Consider the following 17,503-nt stretch of genomic DNA (forward strand, 5'->3'; position numbering starts at 1 on the left):
TTCACAGGTTGAAGTAGTCCATAGGGTGGAATAACTTCTTACAACTAGTCGGAGAAGCATTTCCAGGAAGACTTATGTGTGCTCTACGAAGTCTGCTGTCAGCAGAGATGTTGCTTGAGTTGCAGGGAGGAGTCTAAGATGGAGATTAAGGAGTCACGTACTCTGGTTAAGGAGGGTCCTTGTTAACACTTTAATTGAACACCTGGATTGCTGGTGCTAATTGCTAATTATTGTTAACCAGAGACTTCATCTACAGTGGTTGACTTTGTTTTAGAAATCCTTGAGAAAGCATTATTCATCTCTGGCTGCATATTTCAAAATATATTTTACTGCTTCGTTTAGGGGTTGCTGAGGGCTTGGTTGTGATTAGATTCTCTTCTTTTTGTGTTTTTTAGATGAAGAGAGATAATTACTTATGAATTAGTGTAATCAAAGTGAGGGGGTTTGTTTGTTTTTTAAAGGAAGCAGGTACTATTTAAAAATTTTTTTTCAAAGTCACAGAGGGAAAAATGTTCTCACTGCTGCCATTCAATAAATCAGCAGCAAAGATCAGGGATGTTAATAAATACTCACTAAGATTTCTATTAGGAAAATGGTGGGGGTTGACTATTAATGTATTTTTAAGGAAACGTAGAGAGCATAGGGATAGAGAAGAACTTTGTACCACAAATCACAAAATAATGCACAGTAGTTGCAAATATTTTACTTAATAAAAAATATGTTTCCCTTTGTGGTCCCAGGATAATTTTCTAAGCAAAGTGTATCTGAACTTAAAATCTGAGAGGAGAGGTAGAAAGCATACTAGCTCAGCAGTGGCAGGGTGGGAGCTCTCTGCGCTGTTTCAGGTACGTTTTTGGACCTGGACAAGAATGCCGGGTCAAGAGCTTTCCATGCATCTGTCTGCTACTTTTTGTTGTTGTTGTTATTAAACACAGGGGCTTTTTACTTTAGAATAATATGAGGAAGCTAGTGAGCATTTATGCATTCAGGCTGAATAGCGAACCTCCTATGCTAAAAGTATGACATGTTACGGTTTAACCTAAAGACCAGAACTGTAACGCAGATTTGTGTCTTCTAAATTATACAGAGAGGGAAGTGCAGGGTATGCATTTCATGACTTAATGCAGTATGTATGGACATACAAATATTCCCAACTATAAACAGGCAGTTGCAGTACAATTAGACTCCTAAGATTATTATGATTAATTGGAGAGGAAAATTGTTTTTTTTCTTCTTCAGAGCGACAGTGTTTTTCCCATTGTCCAAAGTAGTCTGCATTTTGGCCAAATGAATGTAATTGACTTGACAATGCCTGAAGTCCATAATCAGTATTGTCTTCTCTGCCAGTGAAGTTATCTTTCCAAGGAAAAAGAAATATTGCTTCCACAAAACTTTAGGTTTTTAAAAATGCAACTTTTGTCTTAATAAAATGATTTGTTGGTTGCTAATAAAACCCCAATGGGTGTTTTATCTTTTTTTCCCTTCTCTCTTTTTTTTTTTTTTTTTACTTTTTCCTTTTTTGCAAAGCCTGCGAGTTGGCCATTTCAGGCACCGTAGTTGCCCTTCTGATTTCCCTGGTATCCCTGCCAGCTTTCAGCAGTGTTGTTTGGTGATGGGCAGTATGATACTCAGTGTTTTGCCTAGTGCCTCAGCTGAGAGCTGTAGTATATACAGAACACGGAAGCGTGAGGAAGCCTGGGCGAAAGAGCAAGTTGAATCCCTTCCAGCTATCATCTGCTGAGCTCCTTCATGAGGTCTGACTTTCTTGATGCCCATTCTCCCTTGCGGTAGGAATACTTGGTCTCTGTTAAAGCTGGGACTCACTGTGCTGGCATTTGGATGGGAGCCGAAATCACTCTTAAGAATAGCCCATGCCTCCTTAGGACTCAGGTGTGATAGATGGAACATAATATAAATCAGTGCAGATTTTAGTGTGGAGCTCTCATTCTTTGGGAGCTCCATTCATATTTGAGTACAATGAAGTAGATCCTGGGGTTTTGAATGTGAACAGCAACCATGTACAGAAAAGGAAAGGTTTCTATGGTCAAAACAACTAGATATACAGAGGGTGGTACACTGTCTAATATTCTTATAGTGATGCATATCTAACTATGCATCTAACTGATGTTAATCTAACTTATTTGCAAAAGATACATCTGGATATGTACTAGCATTTTAAAAAAATCTGCATTTTCTGTAAAGATAATTATATTCATTATATACAAGGGCAAACGTGCTACCAGTTATTCTTATCAGAAGCTTTTAATAGGAAACTGAACAATCATTTGTCCACGTTTATTTTCTTCTGTTTCATGTCTGTCTTTTCTGTGAGGTGGTATCTTATTTTTTCACAGTTACTCCTGACTTTTCTAAAATGTTTGGCATGCTTATTAAAAAGGCTTCATTATTCTCTTTTCTTTGTTTTGAAATACACTGCACTTGCTTGTTTCTAATCCTTGAACTGATCTCTTCTTCCTTTAATATAAATACACTTAAGTAAAAGTTATTATCTAGATTGTTAGCTCCAATTCCACTGACATAGGATACTTTCTAAACAGAAATCTGATTTGGAGCCAGATTAAACACACACGTGCTTGTAGTTTAGGAGTTAGTTTTCAAGTTGAGAAGGTCTGCACGAGCAGAAAGTCATCAGTTAGAAGAACTGGTCTGATTCAGACTTGTGATACTGTCCTTGTATCGGGTTTTAGCCTAATTTGTTTTGATTTTCTATCACCAGGGTCCTCCAGGTCCTCCAGGTTTACCTGGTCCATCAGGAAAGAGAGGTCCTCGGGTGAGTAAAACGGCTATGTTCTTCTGTAGCTCTAGGCAGGTCACCAATAATCAAACCGGAGTTTGCATCATTTTGTTTTTCTCAACTTTATTCATATGCTAGGTGATTATGAAAGTGTATGATTCTTAACATTTGGCAGATAGGTTAAAGTAAGGCAAAGCAAACAGGTTTGGTTTATTTTTTTGCTGTGAGCCTCCAGCATAGTTAATTCCGTGTATGGGTGCGTACACAGAGTGTGGTTACATTTGTACCTAGCTTTTGCTGCTCACAGTATTAACTATTAGTTTTTCCTTGCTGCTCCCATCTGCTGCAATCTAAGGTCACATTCATTTGTTTTTGGAATGAGGGGGAGTGAGCAATGCAGGCCACAGCCGCAGAGGAGCAGGCGGTGGATACAAAATTAACCACTGCAAGAGAGAGGGGGAAAAAAAACCCCACTCCCAAAAATCTGTTTTAGTCTCTTGTGTTAGAGCAGCTTGATAAAAGGGGTGATAGGTATCTGGGTAATTTGCCCAAGAAATGAGCTACAGTAGCAAATGTTGATTTATTTAGTGTGACTGGGTGCACCCCAACATGAGCAGGGACAGCAACCTTGCCCTGTGCCAGGGGACAGAGCACAGGCTTTGCCGCAGCGAGCAGAAACCTGCGCCCCAGCTGCCAAAAGCATGGGAGAAGCCTGTGCCACTGCAAGGACTAGCTGACGGGGCAAAAGAGGGTAAATCGGTGTTTGCACAATTGCGTACAAAAAAAATGCTTGAGGAGTCCCTGAGGTCGTGGTTGATTTTGGGGGTTTTAGGGGAAGGGCAGCTGGAGTAGTGAACAGGTTAGCATTTGTTGTGCAGAAGATTTTGGGCCATGGTATTTGGAGGTGTAAATGGTTATGGCTGGAGTGCACTCATTTAGGCAAATCGCAAGTGGGAGATAAGGGAGTAGTTTATATGAAGGCTCAGCAGACACATGGGAGGAGATTTGACTCAGCCTTTGAGGAACGTTTAAACAGGCTGCTGCTCAATCGTGTGTTGAACATGCTGTGCTTTGCTGCCTTTCAAAACTTGGTCTGATGGGGTAGGAAAGTGCACTGATCAAAGGGTCCGAAAACCAAACTGATGCTTTAGAGCAGTTGGAGACAAGGGAGTGGACGAGACATGTTTAAAAGTATAAAATGAAAAGCATGCCTTCAAATCCGTATCTTCCTGACTTCTTGGATCCTTTTTTCAAATTATCCTTCTACATAAGAGCTGATAATTCTTACAACTCAGCTTTTTATGTTGCATAGTGCCTCTGTCGAGGATACATCTGGCATCCCACGTACCCAAGTAGATCCTCACAAGTGGGAAGGTGTCTTTGCTTTAGAGGAGGCTGCCCATATGTTTAAAGCCACGCCTGTTGGCGAGATCTCTCTTGCTCAGTTGTTTGTTTGGGCTTCCCCCCCAGGTATAGAGTACTTAAGAGCAAGTGACTACCGTGTGACTTTTCTGGATTAATTATTGAGTAGGACATGCTTTCCGATGTGAGGAGACAGCTTACAGTAGGGTGCCTGGAAAAGTATGGAAATGGCAGAGATAAATCTTTACCAGTAGTTCTAAGTTTAAAATACATATTTATATGGGCCAAGAAAGTCTATAATACTATTTGATCAAAGAAATACATTTTTTTGAAATGTCAGTGCTCTTTAGTTCGTACAACACTGATAAATTCAAGAAAGTATAGCTAGTGAAGATACATGGTATGATAGAGAAGTTTTTTGAGCCAAAAAACACATAAAACCTTGTTGATGCAAAGTTCATGTCCACATCTACCAGTCTGCCCTGTGACTTCTGTCTTGCTTCACATGAGCTGCCATTTGTGATCCTGAAATGAGACTCGAGGTGTTGAAGAGAAGCAGCAGAGTGCAGAGCCGCATTGCCCCGGCCTTCTTCAGGGTCTCTCAGGTGTGCGTCCAGACTTGATCCTGACAGATTCACATGGTTTGGACACTTTGGGCATGGCATCAATGCCTGATTAATGGTTAGAGATTTCCATTAAAAACTGATTTTTATCTCTAAGTCTATGGTAGAGAAGTCCACATCTGACAGTTAAGGTTTTCGAAGTGTCTTGGCTTGTTCTGAGTTTCTCAGTAATGAAATTTCAGAATTAGTCAGTGATGAGATGAAATTCCCCTGATGCCTCTCATTTCACGAGGATACTTTTGCACCTCTGTGTTGCAGTACTATGCCCCAAGGTAACAACACTGCAAGCAGCAAAAGCTAGGAGCCACTTCAGCACTGCAGCTACCTTGGCACTTTCTATTTGTTTCCTTTCTCCTAAAGCCCTGAGAGTGCCTCCAGAGTTGCCAGTGTACAAATTCATCTCTCAAACAGCACACGGGATTAGCATTTCTGTGTGGTTATGTCAATGTTCTCATTAGTGAGAGGGAGCACTTAACAGATACCGTTTCAGTGTTCCTGCAAGGTATAACTGGTAAATTCAGTCTCATGTGAGGGAGAGACAATCACTGAGTTTATCTGTTGTAAGACCACTGAATATATGAGGAAGCTGAAAAGGGTTCTTATTATTTTTGGCATTTGGATTAGTTGTTTGGGTGGAATTTTGGCCTTAGTGAATTCAACAAAAGGTTTGTTGCCAGCTTACCGGGGATAGGTTTTCACCAGTTTGGTCCTTCAGTGTTTGGAAGATGAATAGCTGCTGACAGCCGTTGCAACAAATATTTTTCCCTAATGGGCAGTTTGTCAAGGAGTGAGGATTGCTTAGTGTATTGCAGGAGCAGACACTTATCCTGGAAGGCATAGATAGTCCCGATAGCCTATTCTGTTCCTGGAATGGTGTAAGTCCGACTCTTTTAGTAACAAGCCCGTTTTCTACACTGGCTGTGGGAGAATCAGGTTGGCGAAGGGTTTTTATCTGTGATTTGTTTAGAGAAAGTGGAGTACATTGCTTTGAGTCATCTTTTAAGTGAGTGAGAACTGATCCGCTTCCTTCTCTTTGCAGTGTATAGCTGGGTACCTCAGAATGTGTTTTTTCTGGTTTTATCCCATGCCTCCAAGTTTTGTAGCCGGAGAGCAGCATTGCAGTGGCTGTGTGCCAAATACTTGTTAAGAATTACTTGGGAAGACAATAGAAACTGAGATTTTTTTTAATTATTATTTTTTTTTAAAGAAAGGGAAGTACTCAACTTCACTCAACTTCAATTTTTTAGGAAGATGTACATGTTTTATTTCTTGAGAATCCTTTGAAAATCCCAACCAGTGCTTCTAAAAGCAACAATGATGCAGTAAAATGATTCTCTGCAAGCTGTTCACACTTGTTCAGTAGTATACTGAATAATCCCACTCTTCTTTGTTTTTCTGTTGGTTTTTTTTGTTTGTTTGTTTTTTTTTTTATAGGGTATTCCAGGACCACATGGTAATCCAGGTTTGCCAGGATTGCCAGGTCCAAAGGTGAGTGAGTTAATTTATCCATGTTGCCATGTAAATACATGAACTTCTTAATGACTTTTTGGAAGCCCCAGAACTGTTTCCTGTAATAGAAGCAATTAGCCTTCTTTGGTTTACAGATGAAGACTGTTACTATAAACATATTTTAATTAAATGTAATCAATCACATTGAACTTCAAATTAAAACAAAATAGCAGTTTATTCAGGGGAAAAAAAAAACCCTATGTGTGCAGAATGATAACCTGGAAACTGTTATCCATGCAAGTAGTCTGTAATTCCCAAAAGAGTTCCTGTAAATCAGCTTGGCCTCTTTGATAAACTGGAATTTAAGTGAGAATAAACATTTAATTGCTGTAACCTTTTGCCTTTTTTTTAAAAAAAGGAAGAAAAATATACTGTCATTCTCTATAAATTCCTCTTTTTTTTTTCAGTGCCCAACCTTTGATATTAAAATATTCTAATATTTCAGACATTATCACTTGATTAATATGCTAGACTAATTTTCTGAAGGTTTATGGATGTGATATTTAAAACCAAAGAAAAAATACTAGACTGGAAGCTCAAATAAAACCCTTCAAATTTGTGTAACATAGGCCCTTTAAATAGATTTGACAGATTTGTGCAGTTGCAGAATGCCTTCAACTCATATTTAGTTTGAGCAATTTGATAGATATGTTAGGAAAAAAACAGCGGCAACCATGATTTGTTTTGGTGCTATTTCTAATGGCAGGAATCTGACCTGTCATGACAGGTGTTAAAAACTGCTTGAGGACATAAAAAGAAATTTAATAAAGCTTTCGGTGTCAAACACTGTAAAACCAAGTGACTCTCTTTTTTTGTATGTGCTTTTATTATATAGTTCTATAGGAACAGTTAAACTTAGAGATTCATAATTATTTTTTACAATATTTATGCTGGCTGTATAATACAATAGATCTCTAGGAAAATAATTGTAACCAATTACTCCTAGCATTTGTTTTATAATGTATTTTCCCCCTCCACTGTATTTTCCCCTCATAATCCTGATCAGTTCTGTAGCTCTCTCCATGATTTTAAGAATAGAAGGAACTGTGTGTATTCATGTACCTATATATACATATATAAAATATATATATGCATATATTACTAGGTGCTTAGCGATCTGTTTTCTTTCTGTTAGACTATAAATTATCTGTTCAATACAAGTGTCTTTTGAAACAATTTTCTTTAAATAAAAAAATTAGCCAGGTGCTCACCAAGTTTTGACTATTAAGGTCCAGTTGACCCGCACTGGCTATGTAAACCAAAACAAAACACACTTTTGTTTGATCTTAAAACATTGCAGACAAGTTGCAACAATTTTCTGGCAGTAACTTAATGCAGAATTTTATTCTGCCTTTGAGATGCATGTGTTTTTCCTTCCTATGCTGAAGCATCCTTTATGTACTTGCTTTTGAAGCATGGAACAACATTAACTAATACCCTTACAGTATAGTATCCAGCCCTGGACGTGTGCTAACAGTTCCAACCGATAGCTGACATCCTCAGCATTTAATTCCTGATAAAGAGTTGACGGGTGTTTGTAAAGTCATTTAGAAATATTCATGAGGTTTGGCTGCATTCCTGGCTCTCTGAAAAATGGATTAGTTAAGAAAATCTAGTTTGTGGATTCTGGCACTAACTACACTGTAATGTTACATGGATTAAATAATGAAGTGTTTTATTTTATCCTCACATCTTGACCTGTGGTGACATGTTGTTAATCCACAACTGAAGGCCATGCATCACAGTGGCTGTTTGTTTTTTCGATTAAAAATAATGAGGAATTAATTATGCTTATAAGGGAAAGGAAAGGCTATGAGTAAGTTATCAGAGGCCTGTGTTTTAACTAGCTGAGAGCTGATCACAGTTTTATTACAACTCTGTTTAATATGCCTGTGTTGGAAAATGGAAGCAGAAGACAGATTGAAGTTGTTCAAGGAATATAACTATTTACCTTCCAAAAGGTAAATCCGCTGGAAGATACTTGGATAACTCCTGCCACGCTGAAGAATGGTGTTCTCTCTGACCTGACACATCAATTTAACACAACAGATTCATTTTTCTGTATTTCCAGGCTTTATTTAGTATTCAACAGGCTTAGTTTCTCAAGTGGCCTCACATGTACAAATCTTAACTGCAGAGGGAAAGGTAACCCCTGACGGCAGCACCGTACGCAAGGGGAGGATCAGGCCCCGTAGCATTTCAGATAAGAGCCACAACTGTTACAGGTCTGAAATGGCTGAGCGTCAGGAAGCCTCGCGCTGCTTGTCTTGCACGTCCCTCCGAGCATCCAGCGTTGCCCCTGGGAGTAGGATTGTGCTGGCAATGTCTAAACAGCTGGTTTTCCCAACTTTAGCTCTCTTTCAATGAAGGGCACATATAATCTTTAGCGCTGCTGTGAGATATCTTTAATAGTAACATTTATTTCCTTGGCTACATGAAACGTATTTTTGAGTGAGAAGAGTAGATGTTGATGCTTGTGAGTAACACCCAGCGGTACTCTACAGCTTTGAAATCAAGAGCACTGTTGTAGCTTGTGCCACTTATATAAACAGGTCAATGAAATATTACGGTGCCTTTTGCATGCAGCTTTCAGGATGAATTAGACCAAGGTGTTTGCCATTTCCTCCTCAATTATCTTACTTTCAGTTGTTAGTGCATGAATGTGGTTTCAGCCTATGGCTCTGGGAGCTCCCCAGATGACTGCTCGGCCTGCGTGAAGCAGTTCACCCAGGGCTGTCTCAGGAGGTACCGTTCGCTGGTGACTCCTGTTTTAAGGGCAGTGAACTTGACTATGAGGGGTGCGGGTTTGCGGTGGTGGCAGAGCTGCCTGTAGCCAAGAGCTCTGCAGGGCTGGCTGCCGGGCCTGCTGGTCCTGACCAGCCCCAGCTCCGGGCCCAGGCAGGCCCTAGGCCTCTGCGGCATGTCGGCCTGCAGAGCCTGGTGCTTTGTGTGGCGGCGGGCTCTGGCAGTGGGGATTTGCAATAGGAGAGATCAGTGTGGCAGCGTCTTTCCCCTTTCAGCAGCCTAGTCTTGGATGCAGACAGTAACTTCTGGCCAGAACGGTGAACTGTCTCATCTGCTAGGAAGTAACTCGGAATTGAACAGAGGCCTTTGCTGTGTGTTTACAGCTCCGTCCTTCCCAGCTGCAATGTCTGCGCTGCGTGGGGCAGGTACTGAGCATGAGGAAGCCTGGAGAAGATTATAATCAATGAAGTAATATAGCATTTGGGGAATAGGTGGTGTCCTGAAGTGGTGGAGATGCGGGGAGAGAGCATTTCAGCTGGGGTGTGGCTGTAACACTGCTTGGATTTATCAATAAAATCTTCTTATCAAATGTTTTTGTGACATTATTAAATTTGGAAAATGTAAATCTCATTTTGATGTGAACTCACACATTTTTTTTCATAGAATCAGAATGCTTTGGATTGGAGGGGCTCTTTACAGGCCATCTAGTCCAACCCCCCTGCAAGATCAGGGACATCTTTAGCTAGATCAGGTTGCTCAGAACGTCCAACCTGACCTTGAATGTTTCCAGGGATGGGGCCTCCACTACCCCTCTGGGCAACCTGTGCCAGTGCCTCACCACCCTCATTGTAAAAAATTTCTTTCTTAAATCCAGTCTAAATGGAGCCTATCTAAATGGAGTCTTTCTTAAACCCAGTATAATTTCTTAAATCCAGTCTTTTGTGTGAGTTCTTTACTCACACAAAATATTTTGTGTAGTTCTTTACTGGAAAAGTTATGGGAAAAAAACCAATTTGTAATAACAATTGAATTTTATATGAACATTTCCCCTCCTCTTGCTATAACTGTGCAAATATTTGTTTCCACATATATTATTAAAAGCTCTCTTCCTTGATGATATTAATGAGCTTAGTTTCTCTGCAACAGGGCCCTAAAGGAGACCCAGGATTCTCTCCAGGACAGGCAAAACGTGGAGAAAAGGTAATATTTTCTTAATTATAGAAAAATGTTTTGTCTGTCCCGTTCTTTTGTGGAAGTCTTGTTGAATATTCAGGTAAGTTATAACAGCACAATGCTTTGTATTTACTGCGACGCTGGTGTATTTTGAGACTTAATTGCGTGAGACTGACCAGTGCAGACACAGGTGATGTAACGAACCAAAAACAAATAAGAAATTATATTGAAAGCTGAAACTTAAATGATATATTTGATTTCATTTATGAAAATAAAATTAAAAAAATTAAGAGAAAGTTTTATGTATTATATGTTCATAATATTCAAACCCTAAAATTCACAAAATGAAATTCAATTTTGTTCACACTGATATGACAAAGTACAGATTCCAGTTTTCTTTAGTACCTTGCATTAGTACAGAAAGTTGTGTAAGACAGATGAGATTTGGTGATAAGTGCATACACTATTGCATGTTGTGTTGTATTTAACCACTTTTTTTAACAGACTCTTGATGCTAAGATTTTTCCTTTCACTTCAGAGGTTTTTCTTGCTAGTTCCTCCTAAGCCGCTTTAGCCAAACTAGCGGTTGCCCAAAATATTTAAGTATAAATATTTAAAATGGTTCTTCATAGAAATTGTGGGCTTGAAAGCTTGTGATTATTTCATTTTTAGACTGCAAATCTACTGACTATGTATGAAACTTTAAAATCAGTGTGATAATGCTAAAAATGAAATTGCATGTTTGCATTCTAATGTGTTAGCCTATGCTATATCTTTTAGAATATCTTGTATTTATGCTAAGTTTTATTAAGAGCATTTGCTAGTAGTTCAATTGTGGAACATTTGCGCTAAGTAGAAAACACTTTAGGAGTCCAGGACCACTCTCCATAATGAAGCAAGCATTAGCAAATAACTATTGTTTACTAGCTGCTGATGTATATGCGTATTTTTTTTAATGCATACATTCTTTCAAACCCTAAAATTCACAAATACATATTTTCAGTGTTAAAGGGCTGCTGAGCAAAATTCAGAAATGTGTCTGTTGATGCACTGATAAGAAATTGAAGTGAAGCTTTTGTAGAAATAGCAACATTATTTTAAGAGCTAACCAGCTCTTGCTTTTGGCAATCTAATCATAGTGTTGTGAGGTATACGTGTCTACCTGAAACTCAAGGTATATTCTTTGGCATGAGCCCAAACTACCACAGAACAGTCTAAACCCCACCTATGTATATGTATGACCTACACCTAAATACATGTAGAATGAATCTATAATCCAAAAATATAGGATTGATATGCATTTTTATAGTTCTCACTATTTTGGGTTCTTAATTTTTCACCCAAGTCAAATTTGCTCACCCTAAGTAATGGACTTTAACTTACTTTGATGTGAACTCACTTCCAGGATCTGTTCATTGACTCATTGAATTTGAATTTGGGCACGAATCCTGAAAGAGTGAGTGTCTTCACTGTCAGTCCTGAGCAAGGAAAAAAAGAATTGGAACAACCTTCCTTCCTCCCCCAACTGCAACAACCATAAGAAAATGCATCTTTTTCTAGCTCCCTAGCATTTGAGATGCTCTAATTCTCATTCACGTGTACCATCATGTAGTTGCAAGTTTTAAAGAACTTGAATGAGAATAGCCATATGCCACCATAACACTTTTGTCTGTACGCGTCTGTCATGTTGTCTTTTATACAGATTAGATTTACATCGTGTTTTATGCAGACATGCCATAATGGTGTCCCGATTGCTGGTTGAGGATTGTTGGCATAACAGTAACACAAACAATAAACAGTAATAGTTAAATATATATATTAATTTGAGGTGAAATCACATGCACTTCTGAGGGAAGGATTACCTCAAGAATTATATGGCTTCTTCACTCCCATTTACGTTGGCTAAAAGTAAATGTTGTGAGGTTGTGAACTAAGTCTGTTCCAGCCATGATTTAGCCGTGTTGTATCATGCAGGAGCATGCACATTGCACCAGGTGGTTGCAGTTGAGGAACTGTTGCCTTTTCAATTTTTTTCCTCTAAAAAAAAAAAAAAATCTATGCCTGATAAAACAACATTGGCTACTTCTTCATAACAAATGTCAAAGAATGCAGAGAAGATATGAATTCCTACATGTTTACAGCCCTGTGTCATGTTCCAGTAAAACAGTGATTCTGGATGTTTTTGTTGTACAGGGTGATCCAGGCCCCATAGGCTTTCCAGGCCCACCTGGGATCAAAGGCCAGAAGGTAAGATTCTGTTGCCATTTTCATGTAACTCTCCCTGGCTCAAATCCGTGGCACTCAGGTGGATGTCTGGTGGTCAAGAGGTGATAGAAAGGCTTTAGGCCTGTTGTTGGTACTGTGACGGTCTACTGTGTCAGGCTCCAGGGCCAACAGTGCAAAACCTTCCCTTGCAACTAAAGCACATGAGATCATGGCAACGGAATGTAAATCACAGCAGCTTAGGTTGGCGTTCTTCACAAGGCATGGCGTGCCCCTGCTCAAACAGAATAGGTACTGGGGAAGATAGGCTTGCCTGCGAGGTATGGCCATTTTTTAAATCAATTGTATTCAATTTTCAGTCATAGTTTTTTCATTTATTTTTCTATATTGTGTATTTTGTAGTATAGAAAAAGCTCCATGGGATCACGTGCTCAGTATTTTTTTACTGAATTATTTGCTTTTTTCCAAACGTGCACCAGAATTGCTGGAATAGAGCTCAGGTGGAATAAATTCAAGTTTTGGATGCTACATAACACGATATTTTTTAATATGCGAAATGTCAGGATATATTTAAAAAACATATCCAAATTATGGCAGTCCTACGTATACAGGAAAGCATAAGGCAGACAGATAGTTTTGGGAAGGGAACATGAAGGATATCAATAGAGGAAATGAGACGACCTTAAGAAAAGGAGCGCAGAAGACTGAGGGTGTGAATATAGTTTATGTGGAATGAGAGGTCACCTGACATAAGTCCAGTAGGCTGCTCTGATTAGTCAGATGGTGACAAACTGGTGAGGTGGCAAAAATCAGCAAGAAAGCTGGGGGGAAAAGTACTTTTAAATGCTGTCTTTGTAGAAGATAGTTCGGTATTGCAAGCGTGTCATGGTTTAACACCAGTTGGCAACTAAGCACCACGCAGCCGCTCGCTTGCTCTCCCCTCTCCCGGTGGGATGGGAGAGAGAATCTGAAAAAGCACAAGTAAGAAAACTCGTGGGCTGAGATACGAACAGTTAAATAATTGAAATAAAATAATAATAATAATAATAAATTGTAATGAAAAGGAAAATAACACGAGAGAGAGGGAGGAATGAAACCTGAGGGGGGGAAAAACCAAACAAACAAAACCAAAAAAACACGTGATGCAACAGCTCACCACCTGCTGGTGAATAGAAAAACCCTATTACCTGCCCGTAATAGAAAAACATGGAGAACAGATACCACAGCAGAATTTTGAAGTAGTATATAACACTAAAGGCAGCTGTAAATTCATTCCATCCTTTTGATGGACACTTGTTGGAAGGGTAGGCCCTGGTATTTTTGGCCTTAATTTTTGACATATAGAGAAGGAATATTAATTAAATGCTTGCCTGCTATTGAAACTTAAGAAAAATGGCATTGTAACAAAATTTATATTCAGTGTTATGTTTTAAGATGGCTTAATTCAACATTGTCTTGATCTTAAAGTTTATGACAATTTTTTTTTTTTTTAAAGTCTAGTCATTCATTTCTAGAATTGACCCAAGCATAGCAAAAATGTGACCAGAAAAGGAAGCTATCACTGAATTAGTACCAGGAGGAGTGTGGAAATTTATTTTGTCAAACATGTGGCCCACAGTTCTATGAACTGAGAAAATGTATACCTGTGACAAGAATTTGCATTCCTTCTGTTGAGAGTTAACCTGCAAGCCTGGACACTGATAGCTTTTATCACTGCTGATCTTGGGCCACCTTGGGCTTCCCCAAGTATTGTGCTTTCTTATTTCATCAGGTTTATAGTTTTGCTCCAAAAACAAAGCAGTCTTTTGTTTTAAAGCTTTTTTAGATGGGAAGCAACTGTCACTTGTTCTGGATTACGAGACTGACATTTGGGGGCAAGGAAATTAAAATCTTATGGTCATCATGCTCTTTTCCTGCCACAAGAATTCACTCCTTATCTGAGGGTTAGAGACTCTGTGGAGAATCATGCTCACTTGATCACTGGAAATTTTACTCTCTGTTTCCATGTTGTACAGATCAGACACTAACTAGAACCATGTTTAAGATACAATCTGGGTCAGGCAGAAGTTAAGAATAGCAGCTTTTGAACAGCACTACACCTGTAAAGAGTTAAAAGTATTTCACGCTTAATGTTTTAATGACAAGTCCACAATTGTTTTAAATAATTGATCTTTAGTTATTGCTTTTCAATATATGTAAATAGGCAAACACGCTCTTAGCTCATTGTGATCTCAGAAATTATTTTCAAAGGAATGTGAGCACAAGTAGCTGTGAAATAAACCAGCTGCAAGAAAAAACTGCAGAAAAATCGAGTACTTCTGTTATTGTTTTGTACCCCAGTACTACTGGGGAATTGCTAGAATATTGAATAAATAACATATTTTTAATATTCTTTCTCATCCAGGTAAAAAGGAAGATTAAAAAATCCTACATATGACTTAATGGTGTCCCAAATTCTATTTGATTTTGACAGTCGGCTTGTGTTAACAGAGTAGTTTCTGAACAGTGAGATATTTGATAGTGAAGAAAAACTCTAATGTTCTTCCAGATATTTTTAATAGTGTAATACAAATCTATGTTCGTTTCATGGAAATTACTTTTTGTCATATTGACTTTTGTCAGTGTTTTCCTGAAAGACCTAGAAATTTGAGGTTTTTTCTTTATGCAATCCATCATCCATTTCTTATTAACTGGAGCGATGGCTTGGGAGAGCTGAAGGGGAGGGTGCACTGCAATGCCTGCTGCCCTCCGCTGGCCGTGATCGCCCCACTCCAGGGTGGCTGTGGCTGTGGAGGAAACTGCTTTTAACAAGTTTTCTAATCAGAACTTGCTTGGTTCTGAACTTCCTGTGCAACGTTATTTCGTGCTTATACAAAAACATGCGTTGTGGAAGTTTGAGGCGAGTGTGCATATTGTTTTCACTTTTTTTGACAAGAATGACTTTGAGAAGCCATATTCCATGTGCTTTTGGTTCTGTTTTTCTGAATATCTGAGATTATGTTAGGAGAGTTTCTTGGAAAGATTCATTTTACCCCCCAAAAAAATTTTTTTTTTTTTTTTTAAGCCCTCAATGCAATAGAAAAGCACTAGTAAACTACTGTTTTGGACTAGAACTATAAAATGATGTGTTTCTTTTTATAAAGCTGAGAATTAATGAGACAATAAAACAAACGTATGTTATTAATCAGGGCTCTGGGAACAGATTATTGTGATTGACTTTATTTTTCATTACATGCCATATGTCCGAGTATGCGTCCTTGTGGTTGCATATAAAATATGACATATTTCTCATGCCTGTAACACACACTATAAAAAGCCAAGTTGTGCTCAGGGTAGGGCTCCAAATTTGTCCTAGCATAAGAACAGAAACTTGCATGTTCATGAAGTGTTTAGAGGCCTGCTTCTTTCAGGCATCTTTTGAAGCAGAGAAGCAATGGTGGGACATGCGGGTTAGTTTGAGGAGAGTGCTGGATCCAGAGCAGTTGCACGGATCTCATGTCTGGAGCTGTCTTGACAGGGCCATCTTTAAATCGGCACTCAAAACTTCCTTGTATCAGTCCAGAGACCTCACAAAGTGACATTCCTTCCTTCCGCCTCTCCCCAAAGAGGGCCTATTTCACTGTACAGACAGGCGAGTACTTGCCTCCGCTAGCCAGAATACTGGGGGGTAGATTGCCAGCCACAAAGGACAGTACTCCTGGACAGTGTTTGCTTGCCTGGGATCGTGCCAATACATTAGAATGACTGCAGTGCCTGTGTGGTTGCAGGTACTTTACAATGACATTGGAAAAGATTTTTTAAAAGATTGGCTACAATTTTGGGCTAGCTTTATTCCCTATCTAATATGTGTGTAACAGTAAATCATGGGAATCTGGATCTATAAAATGCTGATAAAATTCACATACTAAAGTATGATATGATAAGATATGTTGAAGGAAAAAACTTGGCTGCAACCTGAGAAAGGCTCCATATTTCCTTTTGTCTTTACTTTTATATCCTGTAAAGGGTAAGGCAGATAGGTAAATTTCAAAACAGTACCTGTGGTGATGCCAACATTATGCTACCAAGTGTCTCCCAGTGCTTCTCCCAGAGAGTGCAATCTTCCTTGAGCAGGAGGAAACTTCAACTCTGTGAGAGAAATTCCTCTACTGAATTAGACTGAGAAAAGGTCCATCTTCTGTATGTTTGGGTGGGTTTGGTTTGGGTTTTTTTTTTAAGGGATATTTCCATTCATTAGGATATTCTGGCTAAGAGATGCTAGGTGAAATCTTAGTTGTGTTAATAAACGTCAGCAAACAAGATAGAATGGATCTATGAAGGAAAAAAAAAAAAACATCACCATTTGCCAATGAAGAAGTTTTGAAAAACTGAATGCTGTGTGATGACAACGTGGAGCTGATAAGTAAGCATTGCAAAGGCTCCTGTGACAGTGCATGGAAATCTGTTTATATGCTAGACTTAACCCATGCCTAGAAAATTCTTTTTCTGGCACTTTTCAAAGACTAATATCTCTCTGCAGCTGATGGTTGTAGCATTAGGTTTCACCTACTGATTTTTAGAGGTTACAGAAACTTCTTGGCTCTATAGCAAAGGTGCCGGTGTTGTGCCAGATGTGTTTTAATAATAAATGCATAGAAATTCTAATAAAACACAATGGGCACCAGTAAGATGGAAAGACTTGTCTTGAACAGTCCTTGCTGTTATGATTTAACATCTACATCTTGCTATATACAGATTTTACTCAGTCTGGGTCCCACTGTGCTAGGCATATGGTAGAAGTCAGACACTTAAACTTGCTACGAAGTCTTTTCTGAGTCGTATTAGTTGGCGGTAAAGATTTTTTTCTGTCACGCAGACCAAAGTATTCTTGCAGCTTGCTGTGTTTTTGTAATGTGCTTGAAGTCTGTATTGCTGTAATTGGAAGCTTCAAATCTTTCTCTTCCACACTGGGCTTTTAAGTCAGAGCATTAATCTTCATTAGAAATGGGGAGGTATTTCATTTTGCAAACCAGCGCATGTGAACTTCTATTCTTGTTTACTCTCATCTTAGCTCAGAGCAAACTGGGTCTTATTTATATGGCTATGCTCAAGAATATGAACCCAAATGAATAAA

General features: G+C 38.9%; 1 protein-coding gene across 4 annotated transcripts in view; it reads left to right on the top strand.

Annotated features, from left to right (window-relative positions):
- Positions 1–17,503, top strand: part of COL24A1 (collagen type XXIV alpha 1 chain) — a 155,013-nt gene that overhangs the window by 20,452 nt on the left and 117,058 nt on the right. For all 4 annotated transcript variants that reach the window (XM_075508461.1, XM_075508463.1, XM_075508462.1 and 1 more), the window contains exons 4-7: positions 2,738–2,791; positions 6,175–6,228; positions 10,141–10,194; positions 12,361–12,414. In XM_075508461.1, the coding sequence (XP_075364576.1) occupies positions 2,738–2,791; positions 6,175–6,228; positions 10,141–10,194; positions 12,361–12,414 (216 nt within the window). The remainder of the gene's footprint in view (positions 1–2,737; positions 2,792–6,174; positions 6,229–10,140; positions 10,195–12,360; positions 12,415–17,503) is intronic.

The sequence above is a fragment of the Mycteria americana genome, chromosome 7, assembly GCF_035582795.1.
Source record: "Mycteria americana isolate JAX WOST 10 ecotype Jacksonville Zoo and Gardens chromosome 7, USCA_MyAme_1.0, whole genome shotgun sequence".
NCBI lineage: Eukaryota > Metazoa > Chordata > Aves > Ciconiiformes > Ciconiidae > Mycteria > Mycteria americana.